An 18,678-nucleotide genomic window follows, 5' to 3' on the forward strand; every position below is an offset into this window, starting at 1 on the left:
AGAAAGAGCGAGGGAGAGAACAGGAGAGGAAAGAGAAGAAAAAACATGGCGCTTGCGAGCTGTACGTGCAAAATCCGCAAGGAATTGCAGTAAATTCCTTTTTGTTTGAAGAAAATTTACAACTTGGTAATAGACCTTTTTATGACCTATTTGCGGTTGTCATTGGCTGCGGCTGGTCATGTGCAGGCGCCGCTCGCCTTCACGGCCTTTTTCCTGATTTCCCAGGCGAATTTCCCCCCGCATTCTGCCTTCCTAGAGCCTCACCCCCTCTTTTTCTAATCTTTGTCTCTGCAGAGGTGGGATACACTCGCCGGCTGCGGGAGTGCGGGGTCCGCGGCGGCTTCAGCTCCCTCCCGGCGCCCAACTTGGCCCCACCGCGGCTCCGCTCTCGCCGCGCCGCAGCCGCGGCTCCGCTCGCCGCGCCGCAGCGGCCTCGGGAGCGGGTGGGGAGTCCAGCGGGCGGGAGAGCCCGGAAGGAGCCCCAGGCGCCGAGGCCCCCGCTGGCGCCGACACCGCCTGCCGGGAGCAGCGAGCCGGCTCCGGGTGCCGTAGCCGCGCGGTTCCCACGTGGCTCCTTCTCCGACATGAGCGGGTCTCTGCCGCCCAGAGTGCGCGTAGCGCGGCAGCGCCTAATGGATTACAGCAGCGGCCCCGGCCGACCCATGCCTCCAGCTTAGCAGCCTCTGGGTAAGAGTCGCCCCCACCCCGTGCCCCCTTACCCTTTCCCCGAACCTGGAGGTGGCTGTCTGCGACCCTTGCTTCCTAAACACTCCATCTTTAAGTGGTGTACCCAGGGGTCCCAGGTAAGGTCAGGCCGAGATCAGAAGCCAAAGGGAAGCCCCACTTCCTCTGGAGGTTCTGAGAGGTGGATAGCAGCATACAGGATCCCACTGCCTGGATCGAGAGCCCCTCAATCCCCACCCTGGGAAGAGTATGTAGTTCCTGGACGTCTCAGCTTTGCCGGAGGGTCCCTAAAGGCACTCTGTTCTATACAGCAGTGTTCTGCGGTTTGTCTGAGGTCAGAGGTACTTGGGAGGCAAACAGGTGTTTTTTGAGGGTTGGGGCTTGGGTGGGGGTGGGGTGGATTCTGTGTTCTCAGGATATGCTTCGTTTGTTAATCCAGGCTTTGGTTGGGTGATACTGACTAATTTCTAGGGTTTATGGTTTATTGGGCCTTGTGTATGAGAAGGAATTATATATATTTTAAACCGTTTCTCTAGTTCTTAGTTAATTTTCGTAACAACTCAAGAAAGGTCCCTCCCACGTCTAATAATCTGAAAGGTAAATTTGGATTATTTTATGTCAAAAAATGGATGCATGTTTTGGGAGGTTATAGTATCAGAAAATCTGGTGCAGGTTTTGTGAAAAAACCAATTAGATATTTAAGAAATGTATAGCACATCTAAGTTCAAACATCGCGTCTGTTTTTTATTTGCCAGAGTAGGAAAAGGGTAGATATTTTGCTCTCTACATGTACTGTCGTGTTGTGGTGAGCATGTGTGTGTTGCCTACAAATCAATATTATATAGTAACATTTTGCCCTCTACTTCAAAATTACTGAACCAAAACATTATGAGTCAAAATAAAATCCTTTGCAGAAAAAATAATGATATTTTCTCCCACTGATTTTGAATGGTACTTGAGGATATAGTTCTCAAATCCTATTGCCTATTTACTCATGGACACGTTGTGAAATATTAAAACATTTGGACAATCTGCCGCATTGCGGATGGCGTGGACCTGCACATGGCCGTGTATAGTCTCTAAAGCACTCAGTTGCGAAATCTAACTTAATGTTCCCCCAAATAGTCCAGCATAACCGTGTTGGCTGTAAAGCATTTCTAAACAATAAATGACATCTTTGTAGAAAGGTATTTTTAGTAATTAACGATGGAATCATGCTCGTTTCAAAATGGAGGGCCACGATTTGTGGCCAGTTGATGTCTGTGGAATTGTCATGGATCACTAACTATGATCACTCACAAATAAGAAACTGATTTTTAAATTTGTAGTGTTTGTATTTTGTGACTCATTCTCTACTATGGTACAATGTCTGTTTAGATCATTCTTTCATATTGGTAAAAGCATTACCTATTGAAAAGCAAGCCCCTGTTCCGGGGCTCTTAGGCCCTCCCTCTGGCAACTCCAGAGCCTAAAGAGCCCCTAGGTCGGCTGTGCCCAGGTTGGGGGTGGGGAGGAGCTGAGGCCATTATAGCCAAGCCTTGATATTCAGAGCTTCCGTCGCTTTTCCCTGAGTTCGGTGGCTGAGTGCGCCCAAGTGACTAGGAACCTGGGCGGGCTGCAGGTCCCATTACGCAGCAGAGGGTGATGTCATGGGCAGATAGATATGGAGGACTGAAGGGCTCTTTGTAAGCTCCTGTGGTAGCATTAAGAGCTTACTGGAACTAAATGGTAGATTGCATCCAAGAGAATAAATAATCTGTGAATCACACTTGAACTCAGGCCACTTAGTCCACAAGGAAACGAGTTAACGCTTTGCCACCGCCGGAAATGCCTCCATTGTCCGTTAACTCAATAAAAAAAAATTAAACGAAATAAAAAATACTGGGACCAAAACAGTTCACAAGCCAGGGAGTTTAACTCCCAGAGTCCTTGGCCCGAACCTCTATCCATTTAGAAGATCAGGGAGCCGATGCCACCATGTCTGGCCCTTGGTGTCTACGGGTCAGGCTGTGAGCTGGGCTTGTGTTCTCCCCGAGGACCAGGAAAAAGAGCAAGGCTTGCTCTTGTAAGTGTGGACAAGCACTAGGGCTGAAAACCAAACCTATTTTCCTATCAGAGGCTCCTCCAAATAAATATATTTCGCCAGAATTCTGTTTTCTGGGCTCGAGAAGCAGGGAGAATCGGAACAAAGACAGTATTTCACTCTGGGCTGGCAGGCAGCTGTTAGAGGTATTTACGGCCTTGCCGCAGTGCGGCCGCCGGGCAAGGCACCAAGGGGCACCGGAAACTGAGAAGCCCCCGAAAATTCGGAATTCTGATTTAAGTCCATTTAGGGCCACTTCTCCGGAATTGGTGTGAACAGATACCCTCTTTCTAGGAACTGGTCCCTTAGACTTGATACTTGTGCAGATTGAGGGAGAAGTGTGCTTTTTGAAGGTAGGGTGGTTTTTCTTCGCCTTGATTAACTACTCAGGAGATTCCGTGTCTAGATGTGTAACTGCTCATCCAAATGACAACCTTACTTGTGTTCGTTAGCAACACGGTGATTTTGCCGAGTTCGGTGGAACATGCCTTGCAAATCAGAAAGCACGGTTGACGCTTTAATACAGGTTTCCTTGAAAAAAAGAAAAGTACGTTTCCTGCCTGCCTAAGATAGGGCATCCAAGCTCCTCTGCAGGTAGGCGCTAAAGCAGTGCGCCCCCCCGCATATCCCCAAAGTGCCCGCCACGCACGCTCTCCAGGCTTCCAGCGCATGTGCGGTGAAATAGCCCAGCCTGGTGATCCAACTTGCGGAGGCATGGATGGGGGGAGGGGGCAAGTGGACTCAGAGCCGGAAGATATAACCGGATCTCTCTGCTCCTCCCTCCCTCAGAATTCACTACTCATCTTTCCTTTATTCCAGCCTTCAATCTAAATATAACTAAACATCTTGCCCTTGATACGTTATTTTCAATCATCTTGACTCACCACCCCACCCCAATTTAAATCTGCACTTCAGAAACAAGTCTGCAAATATGAGCTAGTGGCCAAATGGAAACCAAGTCTTCTTTCAGGGTGTTAAATAAATACACACACACACATATTTAATACCATAAAAAAAGATTTTTAAATTGTGTGTGTGTGTGAGAGAGAGAGAGAGAGACAGACAGACAGACAGACAGAGACAGAGAGAGATTCTCAAGGGAAGTGTATAGATTTTTTTTCAGCCTGGTGCTTTTGCTTTGGGAAAAGGCCTTTCCTCTTGGCGCCTGTTCAAACCGCCAAACTTCAGGCCAATCCTTCAGCGGGATCATTCCCGGATCTTGTTACGCCAGCGCAGCACGTTCAAGGGCTCTGCGGGGGCCAGCGGCTCAGCGGAGAGCGGTCAAATAAATAAATAAATGAACGGACAAACTGGAGGGATTTTCCGCTTGGGCTCGCCTAATTAATGGGGGATGCACGCTCCTGGGCTGCGGGCCTGTTGTTTGTGCTGGAAGGAGTGCAGTGGGAGACGGCCTCAGGGCCCTCTCGACTCCTGGCCGCCGCGGGGTACACCGCAGGAAGAGCTTACAGCCTCTAGTGCGGGGACCCCTCCGCCCCAGAGAAGAAGCCCCGGCCTCGCGTTTCCGGGCCTGGCGTAGTCCCCCAGTTTAGCTGTCTGGCGCCTTGTCCAGGAGGAGGCGCTGTAGGACAAGCGTCTCGCGGTTGCGGCGGCACGAGAGTTGCCCCGGGCGCGAGCGGAGCGGGGGCGGGGAGGGGGAGAGGGGAGAACATGTGACCCTGCCTCTCCGTCTCCCCTCCCTCCACCTCCGCTGTTGAAGTGCTTTCCGCCTGGGTGGAGGGTCGGCGACGCTGCGCCCACCTCAGGGGCCGCATCCCGGGACCCGCAGCAGAGACAGCCCCCAGGCCCAGTAGCCTGAAGGCAGGTTCTGAGGTGGCTGGCCGTCTCACTTCCTTTGCCTTCCCAGAGGGGGCGCGATTTTCGCACGCTGGGCTCCTAAGAGCAGGAAACTAGAGTCCCATGGTAGGGCAAGCTGCGCCCAATCCGCGGTGGTCCCAACGAGCTCCCTCGTGCTGGGCTGCTGGTCTTGCTACTTTCTCTTCCCGAGACCCCTGGCACCCAGAATGGGCAGCCTTTAAAAGCACAGCGTTTTGATCTTCCTCCAGCAGGCTGACTGGCCTCGCCCTGGATCACTTAGAGCAAAGCTTGGGTCCCAGGATTCCCTTGGGGCTCCCTCTGAGCCAAGGTGAATCCTGTTGACTTTTCGGCTTGAGAATTCCGCAGATGCCCAGCTCTACTCTTTTCCACACCAACTACACACCCTTCTTTTACCATTGCTCTCATTTCAGGCCTTTGGTGGGCTCACGGTGTTTCCTGCACCAGCGGTGGCACCCAACTTCAACTGCCTCTGACCCAACTCTTGATCCTCCATTGTCTCTTGGCAACAAAAGTCTTTTGCCTCCCTCTTTTCTCTACTTTAGGACAATGATTCTTAATGAAGCTTGTATTCAAATCTTGTGTATAATGCAGGTTCCTGGGTCTCAAGCCAGATTTCTTACTAAATCTTAATATCCTGGACCTGCATTTTATAAACACTCTCCCCTAGGAGCAATTAGAATGCAGAGTTATGTTTGAAAAATACTGGCCAAGGGTCTCTCCTGCTTCTTTTGTGGTTCTTCTGTCTCCAGGGGCCAAGTTCCCTCCACCATTCAGGACTCTCCATAGTTCCTGGGGCTCCCTCCCAAATTGGGTTTTCTAATGTTACTATCCCATAGATAGAGTAATTGTTCATTTAGGGAAAGGGACATTGATCCCTTACTAACTTGGAGATTCCAAAGAGGTGAGTCGATTTAGACTGCCTTGATTCAAATCTTTACCACTTACCTACTGTGTGATCTTAAGTAGAGAAAACTATAGGCCTGTTTCCTCATTTGAAAAGTAGGAATAAAAAGAGTACCTTAAAGTGGTGTCGTGAGGATTTTTACTTACATAGCACTACTATGTGCCAACCACTATTCTGCTTTACATACATTAACTCACTGGTTAAGTACATATAACAGTGTTTTAGCACATAATAAGCATTCAATATGTGTTTCTTATCATCGGTATCCCTTTTCTGCTCAGCAATCATGCCTAGACTTTTAGAGCTGGAAGAGACCTGGTTCACTCATCCAGTCCTTGAATTCTACAGAGAAGACAGGCTTAGGCTTGGTCACACAGGAAGTGGCAGATCCAGGAGAACATAGTTCTGTATTGGGCCTCATAGGCCCTGCTCCCTTGAGTCTCAGTGTTTAGCACTTGTCTACAGGTACACTTTAGAGCCACACCCAGGAGAAAAGTGTCCCTAACTCCTCAATGGGCAGATGTCAGGTAGGAGAGGCCTCACACCCACAGGCACATCTGTGACTCCTATAGAGGGCTTCAGGCCTTTCCAGAGAGCAGACCCCACTGTCTATCTCCTGGAGTCATCTTCACTACCACCTATTAGTAACACCTACCAGGGCAAGTACCCTCTTTTATAGCCCCAGGACAAATGTTCTCTTTTAAGTTTCTTGAAACTGGAAGCAGACTGGAAAAGCAAAAGACCAGTGGGCAACAGAAGGGGAGGTCAGGAGTGCCCCGCTCACCCTTAATCTGCTTTTGTTCCAAGATCTAGGTTCCAGGGCCATGTCTGAGCCATAGCTCCCTACGTGGGCCATAGTGATGCCAGGGTATGTCTTGGAAAGGTCTTATCCCCAAAATCTCCATCAGCCCTTCCAATTTTTTGAGATTCTTTTTATCTTTTAAAAAGAGTTATGTAAATACTACCTCAGGCTATAACCCACACACATGCACACACCCACTGCAACTGGGTTCCAGCCCCTTAGCTCTGACTTCCATGACTTCTGCCTATGGTCCTTTCCTAAGAGGGCTTCTGCAGCCCTTGGCTAAGCTGCTTCTCTTGGCTTAACCAGGAGTCTACCTGGGTCAAATTTTCTCTCAAAACACAGTATCTTCCACTATTAACCATGGCAGGTGGAGTTTGGCTCATGGCATAGGGCAGCACTGTAGCCCCTTAGCGACCCCCAACTCCTGTGCCATAAAACCTCCATTCTTGGTTCTCAAAAGACTTAGATGGTCATCCCTGCCCTTCTTGGGACTACTGGAGCCTTTTCTAGCCCCTGGCCCCACTGTCAGAGATTCTGCCCCAGGGCCCATTCTTTTGGGTCTCATCTCTCACTATTGAAGTTTTCTTCTGTAGTTACCTTTCTTCCCAAGCCAGAGCTCCAATAAGTGGACTCTATTGTAGGGCGTAAGGAGGGGGTGGCAGGGGTAGTGTTCCTTTTTCACTGATACAGGACAGTCCCAGGAATATGGAATCAAATTTGTCTCCTGCTCGGGACTCCCTGATCAATCCTTCTCTGACTCTACCCCTGGCCTGTGTCCCTAAGTGCCAGGCCTGGCAGTCTCCTTCATCCATCTGCCTGTGGCTTAGGGAGTTCATCCAAAGCCCCATCCACACCTATCCTCACTTTGCAGATATTTAGTTTAAGGGGAGAGCTTAACACCACTTCTGGGCAAGAAATCTTTTCAAAGTCAGGATCAGAATATTCTTTCCTGGGGCCACATAGCAGGGGCCCTTTGGGTGGGCAAAGGGCAGACCTCTACATATGGAGTGCAGCTTATGCCTCCTGAGGCTCCTTCACACTCTTCTCCTTCCCAGGAGCTGCTCTGGCTTTTGAATTTGGAGGAGCCCTAAACTTTACCTAATGGGAGCTCTCTGGGCAGGAGTTCCCATGACTGGTTCTTTCTAGCCAAATGAGGGACAGTGCCTAGAGTCTTACCAGAAACTCCTTCCATTCCTTATGGGTTTTTAAGAAGGCTTCATTCAACCTCTCTTCCCCTACCTCCTCTTTCATTACCACTACCACCATCATTTAAAGTCCTTGGGAAACCCCAACAAATTAGCCCAAGCTAGTCTGCTGTTCCCCCTGGTCCTCAACCTTCTTACTAGACCAAGTTTGCTCTTCTCCATCTCTGCTGCCCTCTCACTCATCTACAGCAGCTTAGGACATTGAGGGCTGGGCGGCAAAGGAAGATTGTAGGAAGATGGACACTCTCCTTATGCGTCTGTTGCCTGGCTGTCCTCATATTAGGAAGTAATCGAAGATGTCTGCCTCAATGTGTCCTTTTTTCCCCCTCTCTTTACCTATGCACAGCTAGTTACTTTTCTGTTATCTAAATATACAGAGTAGGTTGTTGAATCTTATTTATTATCTTAATGTAAGTCACAGTTAAGACTGCAAGCAAGTCCTGGTCACCATCCTTTATCACCATTAATTCAAAAAAATTTTTTTTTTGCTAAGCTGGGACTAGCTAGGCACCAGGCATTATTTCAAACACCACTTCCTCAACATGGTCTTCTCTTTACCCCACCCCACTTCCATAAAAAGCTCATCACAATTGCTTAGAAAGTCATATATCCTTTGACTAATTGTTTTATTAACTTAAAAAAATAAAGCTTTTCCCACCCCCTCAAACTTTGATTACTTTTTACAGTGGTTTAACAGACTAATTTTGAAGCTGCTCACCTAGTACTAACAGAATCAGAAATCATTTTTGAAAGGGTTGATCTTTACTCATATTTTAAAGACAGATGCTCCCAATTGTAAAAGGAAAAGATCTTAAGTTGTTATTTGGGGAGGGGAGAGAAATGAATGCCATACAATCCAGACTAATAGCCCCTTTCTAGCTAATGAAAGTCAAATCAGGAACTGGGTTTAGAAATGCACCGAGAATGGGTGGAAATTAGAATGCAAAGAGATCTTCGTAGAGAGGGATCTCTTTCTTGGGCTTGATGGGACTTGCTAATGAGAACTTTTGCAACTGTATTTGATTTAGAAATCCTATGTGTGTGTGCTCTACAAATCTACACAGAACATCCATTCTTTTCATCAGAATTGTAAAAACCACATGTTTCACATTGTTTGGTGGCAATTCTGTCAGGCTATGGAAGGATGCTGGGGGTCAGTTCTTTTTGTATTTACTCCTGTTGGTGGGAGTTGGGGGTATCTTTCCCACCCCACCTCCCCCAAGCATAGAATGTCACACTCCAGTAGAGCAGTGATCAGGCCCAAGCTCCTTTTCTTGGCTTTCTCAGCATGCAAGCATGCTCCCCCTTTTTTCCTGCACTCTTAGGATTTCCCTCTGGTGGATGTAGTGGTTCAGGAGGTGGAGAATAGGACCTACCCAGGTTTGGGCCCCTACGGTACTGCGAGCCCCAAGCTCTGTGGTTGGACTGCTGTGGGAGTGGGGACATCTGACTTCCTGGGCTTGGGTTCCTTGAGAGCCTCATTTGCTTCCTCACACCCTCTCCCCTTCACACCAGGGCTGTTTTATTGTTTTATAACCTTCTTTAGAGCTGCAGTTGCCAAAGATTCCGATGGGCTATTCTCCACTTTCTCACTTTACCAAACCCCAAGTCTTGCTGTTTTAAGCAGTTTGGTCACTTGCAAAGGCTTTCCTTTCAGATCCAAGCAAATTATAGAAACCTCCAGGCATGTGGCTACCTTTAACTTTGCTGAGCTCATCCACAACAATACAGAGCCAAGTGTTAACTCCAACTGCCACCCCCTCCTTCAAGCCCACCCAGCCTCTCCTTAACCCTTTTTCTATTGAAGCTTGAACAAAATCTCAACTTCTGGCATAAGCAGTAAAAAGTGGCCTTTGACTTTCCTCTTTATTTATTTACCACATCTAGAGCTAGGAAATGATTGAAATAAAGGAGTTGATGGTACTCACAGTGAATGCAGCCAAAGAATCATAAGACATGCCCACCAACCAGCCTTTTCCAAATAGCACTATCTCCCAACTTAAACAGACATCTCTGAAAAGATGCTATCTGAAAAGCCCAGGGTATTGATATGAATATGACCGCCCCCCTTGCATCCTGGATATTTGGAACTATTTAAATGTGAAGGAACAGTTGCAGTGAACCTTTATTTAGTGAATAAAAGTTTAAAGCCAAAGGTTATTTATGGTTCTGCAGAGATGCGACCTGAGTGGCTATTTACAGGCACGTGATTCCAATAAACTTTGTTTTATGGCTTGAGAGTTGACAAGCCAAAATATAATTCCCACCATAAATTAGGTTAAGAGCATACAAGTGCAGATGCTTGGTTCCTGGAGCAGCGATAGGAAAGTGAGAGGCTCCAGCTAGCACCCGGCGCAGGAGGCAGTTCTCCCAGCTCCCCTGCCCACTAGGAGAGAAAAACCCAGTAAGTCACTTATTTTTTCCAGGACAGTTCCAGGGGTGGGAGATTTCTCTGCCTCTATTTTCCACTTGGGGTGGGGAGTAGTCTCATTGAAGTTAATTCTAATTTTAGCCTAATCCTAAATTAACAAATAGAAGGGGAATCCCGGTTTTCTCCCCTCCCTCTGGACAGAAAGTTAGGAATTGAAGGCTCCCACTTCACAAGAGGGACTCACTGTCTCTCTCCTCCCCATATGGAGCATCTATTTCAGAAGTGGAATAAGACTGGGCAATCCAGGTGTAGAGAGAGAGAGAAAGAGTGAGGACGGAGATAGTTTTTCGCCTCTGAGATTTCTCAGAGAGGACTGCCATCCTAGAATAAAACTAGAAGAGACTGAAAACTTAAAGCTGGACACCAGCCTGTGTGATGACCTCTGCATTGTAAGATTGCTTTGTGGGTTCTCCAGCAACAATGCTGACAAAATGATGTCATATCCATAGCGCTGGATAACAATCTAAAGCGTTGCCATTTACCTTTAAACCCAACGATTTTACTCCTAGGTTATCATTTGGGTCTTCATTTCACTTGGAATTGCTCTTTGTTCTGAATTGGAACAGAAGTGGAAAGGCAAGTCCCAGCCAAGCCTGGCCCTTCTTTGGGAAGAAGACAGATTTGAGGGGCACTAGTTTGGGGGTGGGGAATTCGAAACCATTCTGAAACTGGAAAGGGGACCTGAATTGCTCCCAACGCAAGACAGACGGGAAGCTGGGGCTGGGGATAGATGCAGAGGCTGTCCCCTCCCCAGTAGACCTGCGCCCACCCAGCCGATTCTGCAGAAGCAAATACACAAAGGCCCATTTTCTTCTCGCTTCCCGTTTTCCCACTGGGGAAACCCTGTTACAAGCTGGCTGAGTCGGGCCAAGCAACCAGTAAGGTATTGCCCAAGGGTGCGTGGAGTGGGGAGGTGTTGGGGGCCATACTCCCCTACTCTGTGAGTCTGCCCTGGAGGACTACGATCTCCAGCTCCGCGGAGAATTTGGCGCAGTTCCTGGGGGCGGGCACCCGAAGCGGGGAGGTCTGGGTATTGGTGGGGTGCATGGGCCTTGTCATTTTTCTGTGTATCATCTCTCTCTGCTTTATTATCCTGTGGAATTTAAGTGACCCCGTTTTTATTGCAACAGGTCAGGACCATGAGATATCGCCTCTGTAAGTACCTTCCCGTTTCTTCCGAATCGTGAAGAGAGGTATTGATAGCTGGAGAGGTGGTGGGCTAGGGCCGCGCGCTAGGGGAGTGGGAGGGTAGAAGAACCGCCCTGCCTCCCCTGGCCTGGCAATGGGAGGGGAGCTCGCTTTGGAGGTGGAGGTTCTAAGTTGAGCTCCTGGAAAGATTTTTGGGGCCTAGTTCACAATCACCTAACTAAGGGAATGTGCTGCGGGCTCTCCTTCTTGTCTTCTTGGGCCTCCTTGGATCTTTGCGACCTTCCCAGGTCTACTCTGCTCGCACAGGTGCAGCTCCACCGCAGAGTATACTTCTCTTAAGAGCTTGCAGCTAATTAGCAGCCCGCCCTATTAAGTTGCGGCGAGTATCGCCTTGTGTAAGAACCGACCTGCCAAACACCAAGGCAACGCGATCTCCATCCGCAGGCCGACCCAGCTTAAACCCGACCCAGCCAGGCCCAACCTTCTCTTGTTTTGTTTTGTTTTTGTTTTTTTTTTAATAAAAGGAAGAAAGAAAAAGAGACCAAAAAAAAAAAAAAACCACTTAACTCTGTATGGCGGGTGTGTTGAGTGGGCCCGCTTCCGGGAAGGGCAGAGAATTCTGAGCTTTAGGTGGAATTCCCTCCTAGCTCCTCCCCCGGACCCAGCCTCAGCGGTTTGGGCTTTGGGTTGGGGACACGGGCTGAGCGAGGAGGGAGAGATACAGCCCTTCTCGTTCGCCTCTGCTTCGCTGTAACTGCAATTCGAGAATTTCTACACCAGAGCCACTGGTGTTGCAGGCAGATATTGCGAGGGGATTGGAAGGGATGAGGTGGAGGCATAGATTCTTGGGTTCCTGGGCTCGAAAGTTGGATCTTTCTGAGATGCATGTGCTGCGGAGGACGGGTACATTTCTGAGGAGACCCGTGAAGTTTACAGAAAGATTATCTCATTAAGATGATGGTAATGGCGGGAGAATCATGGAAAAAATAGTGGCCCCCGCCCCCGCTGCAAAACGGAGATGGTTTTATTTTAAAGGGAGATGGAATATTCGAGGGTTGTGGGAATCAGGCATTCTCTCCCTCTGGTGAGACATCCTCTCTCCATAGTCAGAGAAGCTGGGACTTGGCTCTGGGCCAGGGTTTTGTGTTTTTTTGTTTTTTTTTTTGCCCTCCAGGCTGGACAGCCTATCTTACTCACTGGGCGCTGCGCTCCACCCCAGAAGTGGATATTTCGCCAGTGCATAGTTCTCCTCTACAAATGAGGCTGGCTCAAGTGAAACCCGCTCTTGACTCCAGGCTGGAAAATCTGGTGTCCCCAGGACCTTCCTGTCTTGCGCCCTTCTTGCTGCAGCCCTGGCTCTTGGGTGCTTATCTCTGCTGAGGCTCCTCACTTGGAAACCCGCATTCAGCACCCTGTGGCTGAACACAGCACAAAAAAGAGATCAAAAGCATTTGTATGAGCAGTTGTGCGGGAGGTGAATATTTAACGCTTTCGTTCATCAATAACTCGTTGGCTTTGACCTGTCTGAACAAGTCGAGCAATAAGGTGAAATGCAGGTCACAGCGTCTAACAAATATGAAAATGTATACCCTCACCAGATCCCCACCTTGCCCAGCAGGCTCCCCCAATTTGTCTGGATTAAGCCTAGGCCCAGAGTCCCCAGGAAGGCAGGAGTGTGGGAGCACTTGGCATTAGGGGAAGTTGGGGGGAACTTTCCTAGGACAAGGGAATTGGGCATGGGGCAGCCTCAGAGCTCTTGTTAGAATTAGTGCCCAGGAAATCCCTACAAAATTGCCAAAGCACTGGAACCAAAGGATCGGGGGCGGGGGGTGGGGGGGAGTTGAGTGTGCAAAGTGCAAAGTGGAAGCAGGCAACCAATTTTGCCAGACTTGGGGGCGGAGGGGTCTTCTTACTCCATCCCACCAAACTCAGGCTGAGGCTTGAAACTAAATTTGAATCATGAGGGGAAAATCAAATCAATCAAAAAAATGTTTAACACCTCTGGCCTAATGTCAGGGATTCAAATGACCCACTTGAGCCCTGGCATCTCTCTGCCCCTGAAATCCATCCGGGCCCTGACTGTGTCTGTGCTCTTGGTGCCTTGAACTGAGGGGGTGAGCCTTAGCATGGAGGCTCTGGGGCGGGTGCAATTCGTGAACTTTTGTACTCTTGTGTGCTGCTGTCGACAAAGCAAAAATAATGAAACTTTGTGATATGTTTGTAAATGATTTCGAATGACCCTTCGCCCTGCCCTTCACCATTAGTGCGCCAGCCCCAGCCCAGGGCGGCTCGATGCCTGCAAGCAGCGCCTGCTTCTGCCTCAGGGGTCTGTCGCAGCAGCAGCAGCAGCAGCAGCAGCGGGACGAAGAGGCCAGCCGAGCTCAGAGCCCAGGAAGGTAAATGCTCGGACTTCTTAGAGAACTAGCTTTGTCAGCCAACCTGACTTGCCCCGGCAGTGGGAAAAAATGATAGACTGAAGATACTCCTTTCTTGCCTTTTTCTTCTGCCACTGAGGGCATTTGCTCCTTTCTGGAAAATACCGTTTGATGGGTTGGGGGTATTTGGATTCGGAGAAGGGGTAATAAAAGTGGTATATCTGGGATGGATTATTTTTTCTTCTCATCTCTTTTTTCTTTTTTAAGAAGACTGTCCTGGCTTCTTGGCTGCTGGATAACCCTGGCCTTGGTACAAGGATGGGGAATTCGTTGCTGCAAATTGCCACTAAGCCCTTCAGGTTACCTGAAACGTCTCTGAAAATGCGAATGGCTTTGTTAGGCTGATGGCAGCTCCGAGAAAGAGGCCAGGGCTGGCAGCTGTCTGGGTACCTGATTTGGGTGGAACCAGGAAGTAGTAACGTTGTCTATATATACCCTGTAGAACCGAATTTGTGTGGTATCCACATAGTCACAGATTCGATTCTAGGGGAATATATGGTCGATGCAAAAACTTCACGTTTCTTCGAAATAGCCTGAGTCGGAAGGAGAGGCCAGAAGCAGCTGGGGCGGGTCAGTCGCCTCTTTCTGCTTTATTATCTTGGACTCCAGGAGGATCGACTAAGCCTGATGACACAGAACACCCTTTTCCTGGAGGAGCTTCTTCACTTTTAAACAGAGGCTCTTGTGTAAAACCCTAATTGGTTGCACGAATTCAGGTTGCAGGCAAGGGCTAGGTTTTAGGGGACTGGTGAGTAAGGTGGGAGACCAGGTAGCCCCAGCTCTGCCCTCTAGGAGCATAAGGTGAGAGGCTACCCAGTGAGAGAGCTCACTGGCCATTGACTGCCATGTGGGAAGAAGGCGAACTGAGAAGGAGTGCAGGAACCTTTGGGGCCCATTTGGGTGAGGTGGGGTGCCCTTATTACCTTCCTTGCTCACTCCTCAGCTGCACAGGCTGGGGCAGCAGGGCCTTTTGCCATACCTGCAAGGCCCGGCTTTGTCTAGAAACACCCAGCTTGGGTACTTGCAGAAAGCTCGGTGGTTACTCATTGCCTAAATTGATTCAGGCCAGCCAGATTGTACTAACTTTTGGGTGACCCTGAGAAGACAAAGCCTGGACTCAGCCTTTGTATGGCAGTCCCTGTTCCCGCGGTCTGGGCTGGTGGGAGCCCTGCCTGCCTGGGATACTCTGCCCAACTCAGAAGCTGCCTTGCCCACCTGCCTTTTGGTGCCTACACCCCAACAGATATGGGGATTCATTACCCCTTGAACTGTACCCATTTTGGGGGGCTGCTTTCAGGCAGAGTGAGTGGAGAGGGCACTGGAGATTAGCAAAGTCAGTGGCAGACAAAAACTGGGACTTCAGGGAATGAGGGTGCTGGGGATTAGAACTACATTAACATCTGGTGGGTGCCCTCGAATGTGCCACAGCGAGTCACTTGATTACATGTATGTTATTTAGTTAAATTTGTGAAAATTATGAGATGCTCACCAACCCGGTGATAAACTCGCTCCCTCCCTATTGGCTGGCGTGGTCACATGGCCGCCAACTTTATTCAGTTGACAGCAAGTAGGAGGGCCCTATGGAAGGAGAAAAAAAGACAACACGAGAAAAATTAGTATTTTCTACCTTCTGAAATTAATGGCCATGAGTTCGTATATGGTGAACTCCAAGTATGTGGACCCCAAGTTCCCTCCGTGTGAGGAATATTTGCAAGGTGGCTACCTAGGCGAGCAGGGCGCAGACTACTACAGCGGCAGCGCACAGGGTGCCGACTTCCAGCCCCCGGGGCTCTACCCACGGCCAGACTTCGGTGAGCAGACCTTCGGAGGCGGCGGCCCTGGGCCAGGCTCGGCGCTGCCCACTCGGGGTCACGGGCAAGAACCCAGCGGCCACTACGGTGCCCCCGGAGAGCCGTGCCCGGCGCCCCCCGCGCCCCCACCCGCACCCCTGTCCAGTGCCCGGGCCTGCAGCCATCCGGGCGGCCCCAAGCAGCCGTCCCCCGGAACGGCACTCAAGCAGCCGGCTGTGGTCTACCCATGGATGAAGAAGGTGCACGTGAATTCGGGTAAGGCTCAGGCCCACCGACCTGGACCCCCCGGAAGAGGGTGCGAGTGGGTGGGGGCATGTGGGGCTTCAGTGGCGCCAGAATTACTCTCTCCATAAATTTTTATAGCTGAAGGAGTAGGCCGGGACCATGTGGCAGGCTGCTTGTCTGTGGGCGAAAAAGGGGGTGGAGATGGGAGTGGGGTGGGGGAGGACTCCATTTTCAGAGCACAGGGAACACCATGGAGTAGAGGGGCTTTCCAAAATGCTTGAAATTCTGGAGCCTGCGGTGGGCTGGAGAGATGGGAACATAGATAAAAATCCCCACTTGTGAGTGTGGGGCAGTGGGTGGGTGTGGGGTGGTAGGAGTGAGCGTGTGCGAGGGGGAGACAGGATAGGCGGGAGGGAGAGCGGGCTTGGAGCTCGGGGAGGGTCCTGGGCCTCCAGGCGAGCCAGGAAGTGAGCGCGCTGTGACTAGGGGCCTAACTAGTGGCCGGGCGCTGACCTGACTATGCTGTCTGTTTTGTCTCCCAGTGAACCCCAACTACACCGGTGGGGAGCCTAAGCGGTCCCGAACGGCCTACACCCGGCAGCAAGTTCTAGAACTGGAAAAGGAATTTCATTTTAATAGGTATCTGACACGGCGCCGTCGGATTGAAATCGCTCATACTCTGTGTCTGTCTGAGCGCCAGATCAAGATCTGGTTCCAGAACCGGAGGATGAAGTGGAAAAAAGACCACAAGCTGCCCAACACCAAAGGCAGGTCCTCCTCATCCTCGTCGTCATCCTCCTGCTCCTCCTCCGCTGCCCCAGGCCAACATTTGCAGCCTTTAACCAAGGACCACCACACGGACCTGACGACCTTATAGAAGTGGGGACTCTGGGCCCATCCCTCCCTGCGCTCCTGGCTGAGCCGAAGCTGCGGGGGCAGGCCGTGCCTGCTGTCACCTTGCTGGGCTCTAAGGTACTGTGGGGTGGACCTGGGACATGCAGGCCGCCCTCGGACTAGGTTAGCATCCTGACCGAGGGCAGCCCCCTCCCTGGAGCAGGACGGGGGTGGGAGGGGGGCGGGGTTCTCTCTCTAAGTATATTATCATATGGCAGGAGCTGCTGAAACATAAAACCTTGGCAAGTCATTAAACTCATGAAAATCTCCGCTGTTGGATTTTGAATTTGCAAATGAAGGTTGAATGCTTTATCCCAGTGTGAATTTGAACATCCTCCCCCACCCCACCCCTCCAGGGATCTTTGTGGTTTAATAATTTGGGGGAATTGAGGCAAAAAGTTGGCCACCCCTGTACTAGGTGCTTTCATGGAAGCAGGAGAGCTGGGCCAGATTTCTGAACTTTCTGGGTTATCTATATCATTTCTAGTGTGAAATATATATTTTGCTCCCAGTGGCCCCATGCCCAAAGAAATGAATCTAAGAAGGAAGTGGAAATGGCTTATTTTATGTTTAGATTATATTTGCTTAAGTATTTATGTATTGGGGAATGGGATAAAGAAATAACTGACATCTTAATATCCAATACTTTAAGATAGTGAAAGGGGCTGAGTTTCAGGGAGCAGAATCTGAGATGTGTGGACATACTTCTGACTTTAATCGGCATTTTGAACTCCAGCCCCTCCCCACTCCCTGGAAATGTACTTAGGGGGCCCTTAACCCTTCTAGGGGGAAGCAAAGGGTCTACTCAGAGTTTAGTTCTTGAAAATATATTTTCACGTGTGTTTTTTTCAGTGCTGTGCTTACAACCAGTTCTGGGTGATTAAAGGAAAGGGAAAAAAGAAAGAAACAAATGGTTCAACATTTTCCTTCTGGAGAAAGAAAGCAAAACCTCTATGTTCTGAGTCATTAGATATTGACTAAATTTTCTGTTTCTACTGGATTCCAAGGGCCCAAATACACCATATAGCAATATTTTATAGGAATTGGTGTATGGCCTGTATTGGAAGAGGGAATGTACAGTGGGGAGAAAGTGGGAAGGTTAGAAAGTCTTGCTTTAAAAAAGAAAAAAAAAAAAACTAATTGAATCTAGAAGTCCACAAAAGTTGGTTTTAGGATTTTCCCCCTGAAGTTTTTATTTTAAACAAATCTAAAGAAGTTTTTCTCAACCTATTAATTAGAAGCAGAAATTGTAAAAGTATAAAAGTTTTCAGGCCTTTTTCCTTGCCTTGAGAATAATGGTTTAGAGCAATCATTCTCAAACAACAGGAGAGATGTTCTTTAGTTATTTTCCTTATGTTTTGCCTGGGAAGGGTTCAAAGCTCATTTTTCTAAAATTCTGACCCTTAGAGATAAGGAAGAAAGAATCAAAGGTAATGACCAGAGTTCATATACCCAAATGCAACAAGGCATTGGAAGTATAAACTCCAAAGCCTCAGGCTCCAAAAAGAAACCCCTGGTTGTAGTTATGGAAAAGTGACAAAAGAGGGGAGGAAGAAAGGATGAGCTTGAAAGGAAAACTCGGAATTGGGGTTATGTGTTGTTGTTGTTTTTTTCAGTGCTTCAGAACATGTTAGAAGATTTGAGTGGTAATTTAAAAAATATATTTAAGTGGAGGGGAAAAAAAGACTTTCTCTGCAGGCATGTTCTTTGGTTCAGTGTCTCCTGAGAGCTCAGGGCAGGTATTCACTGGAGTCGCAAGGCTGAAATTCCACTTCTCTAAAGTATCTTCCAAGCCTTGGTCTTTTGTATTAGACCCTGGGGATAGCTCTTTGTTCCTCCTTGGGGTGAGCCTGGCTCTCAGACTTGCACATGGCAATACTTGAATATCGGCACGTCGGGATATTAAAGATGGATATTCCCGCATTATTCACATCATTGTTTCTATGACAAAAAGCACAGAGTTCATACATAGTCAAGATGTCTCTTTTCTGACGCCCTCACGTTGAGAAGCTGAAAAGGTATTTTACTGAAGTTCGGCTAATTTACAGAATCAGGTTCATCCAGAGGACAAATTTTCTATTCGATTAGCTGTATTTCAGCCGGGAGGACTGACCTCTAAACCCTTAACCTTTTGGACTCTAACTACCCTTTTTTCCCCCCTAACGTGGAGAACAGTCTTTGGATGTAGCAGCTGAAAAGAGCCGCTATCCTTAGGC

The 18,678-nt window shown here is 49.0% G+C and overlaps 1 protein-coding gene across 8 annotated transcripts; it reads left to right on the plus strand.

Moving 5' to 3' along the window:
- The first annotated feature begins 421 nt into the window (after positions 1–421).
- On the plus strand, positions 422–17,635 carry HOXD4 (homeobox D4). Of its 8 annotated transcripts, none has more exons than XM_025039255.1 (6): positions 422–687; positions 10,458–11,103; positions 12,272–12,571; positions 13,362–13,493; positions 13,740–15,598; positions 16,111–17,635. In XM_025039255.1, the coding sequence occupies exons 5-6, from the start codon at positions 15,172–15,174 to the stop codon at positions 16,443–16,445; spliced, it is 762 nt and encodes a 253-aa protein (XP_024895023.1). In that variant the 5' UTR covers positions 422–687; positions 10,458–11,103; positions 12,272–12,571; positions 13,362–13,493; positions 13,740–15,171; the 3' UTR covers positions 16,446–17,635. The 8 variants fall into 8 exon arrangements, with proteins under 8 accessions (XP_024895023.1, XP_006921290.1, XP_024895021.1 ...); XM_006921228.3 differs by having other exon boundaries at positions 13,743–15,598; XM_025039253.1 differs by having other exon boundaries at positions 13,362–15,598.
- Positions 17,636–18,678: the final 1,043 nt, after the last annotated feature.

This window comes from Pteropus alecto, unplaced genomic scaffold (assembly GCF_000325575.1).
Source record: "Pteropus alecto unplaced genomic scaffold, ASM32557v1 scaffold3, whole genome shotgun sequence".
Taxonomy (NCBI): Eukaryota; Metazoa; Chordata; class Mammalia; order Chiroptera; family Pteropodidae; genus Pteropus; species Pteropus alecto.

Excerpts from the sequence above, each read along its gene's own strand:
- HOXD4 (XM_025039253.1), top strand. The coding sequence starts at position 15,172 with ATGGCCATGAGTTCGTATATGGTGAACTCCAAGTATGTGGACCCCAAG. Across the intron at positions 15,599-16,110 it reads GAAGGTGCACGTGAATTCGG|TGAACCCCAACTACACCGGT; the intron begins GTAAGGCTCAGG and ends TTTGTCTCCCAG.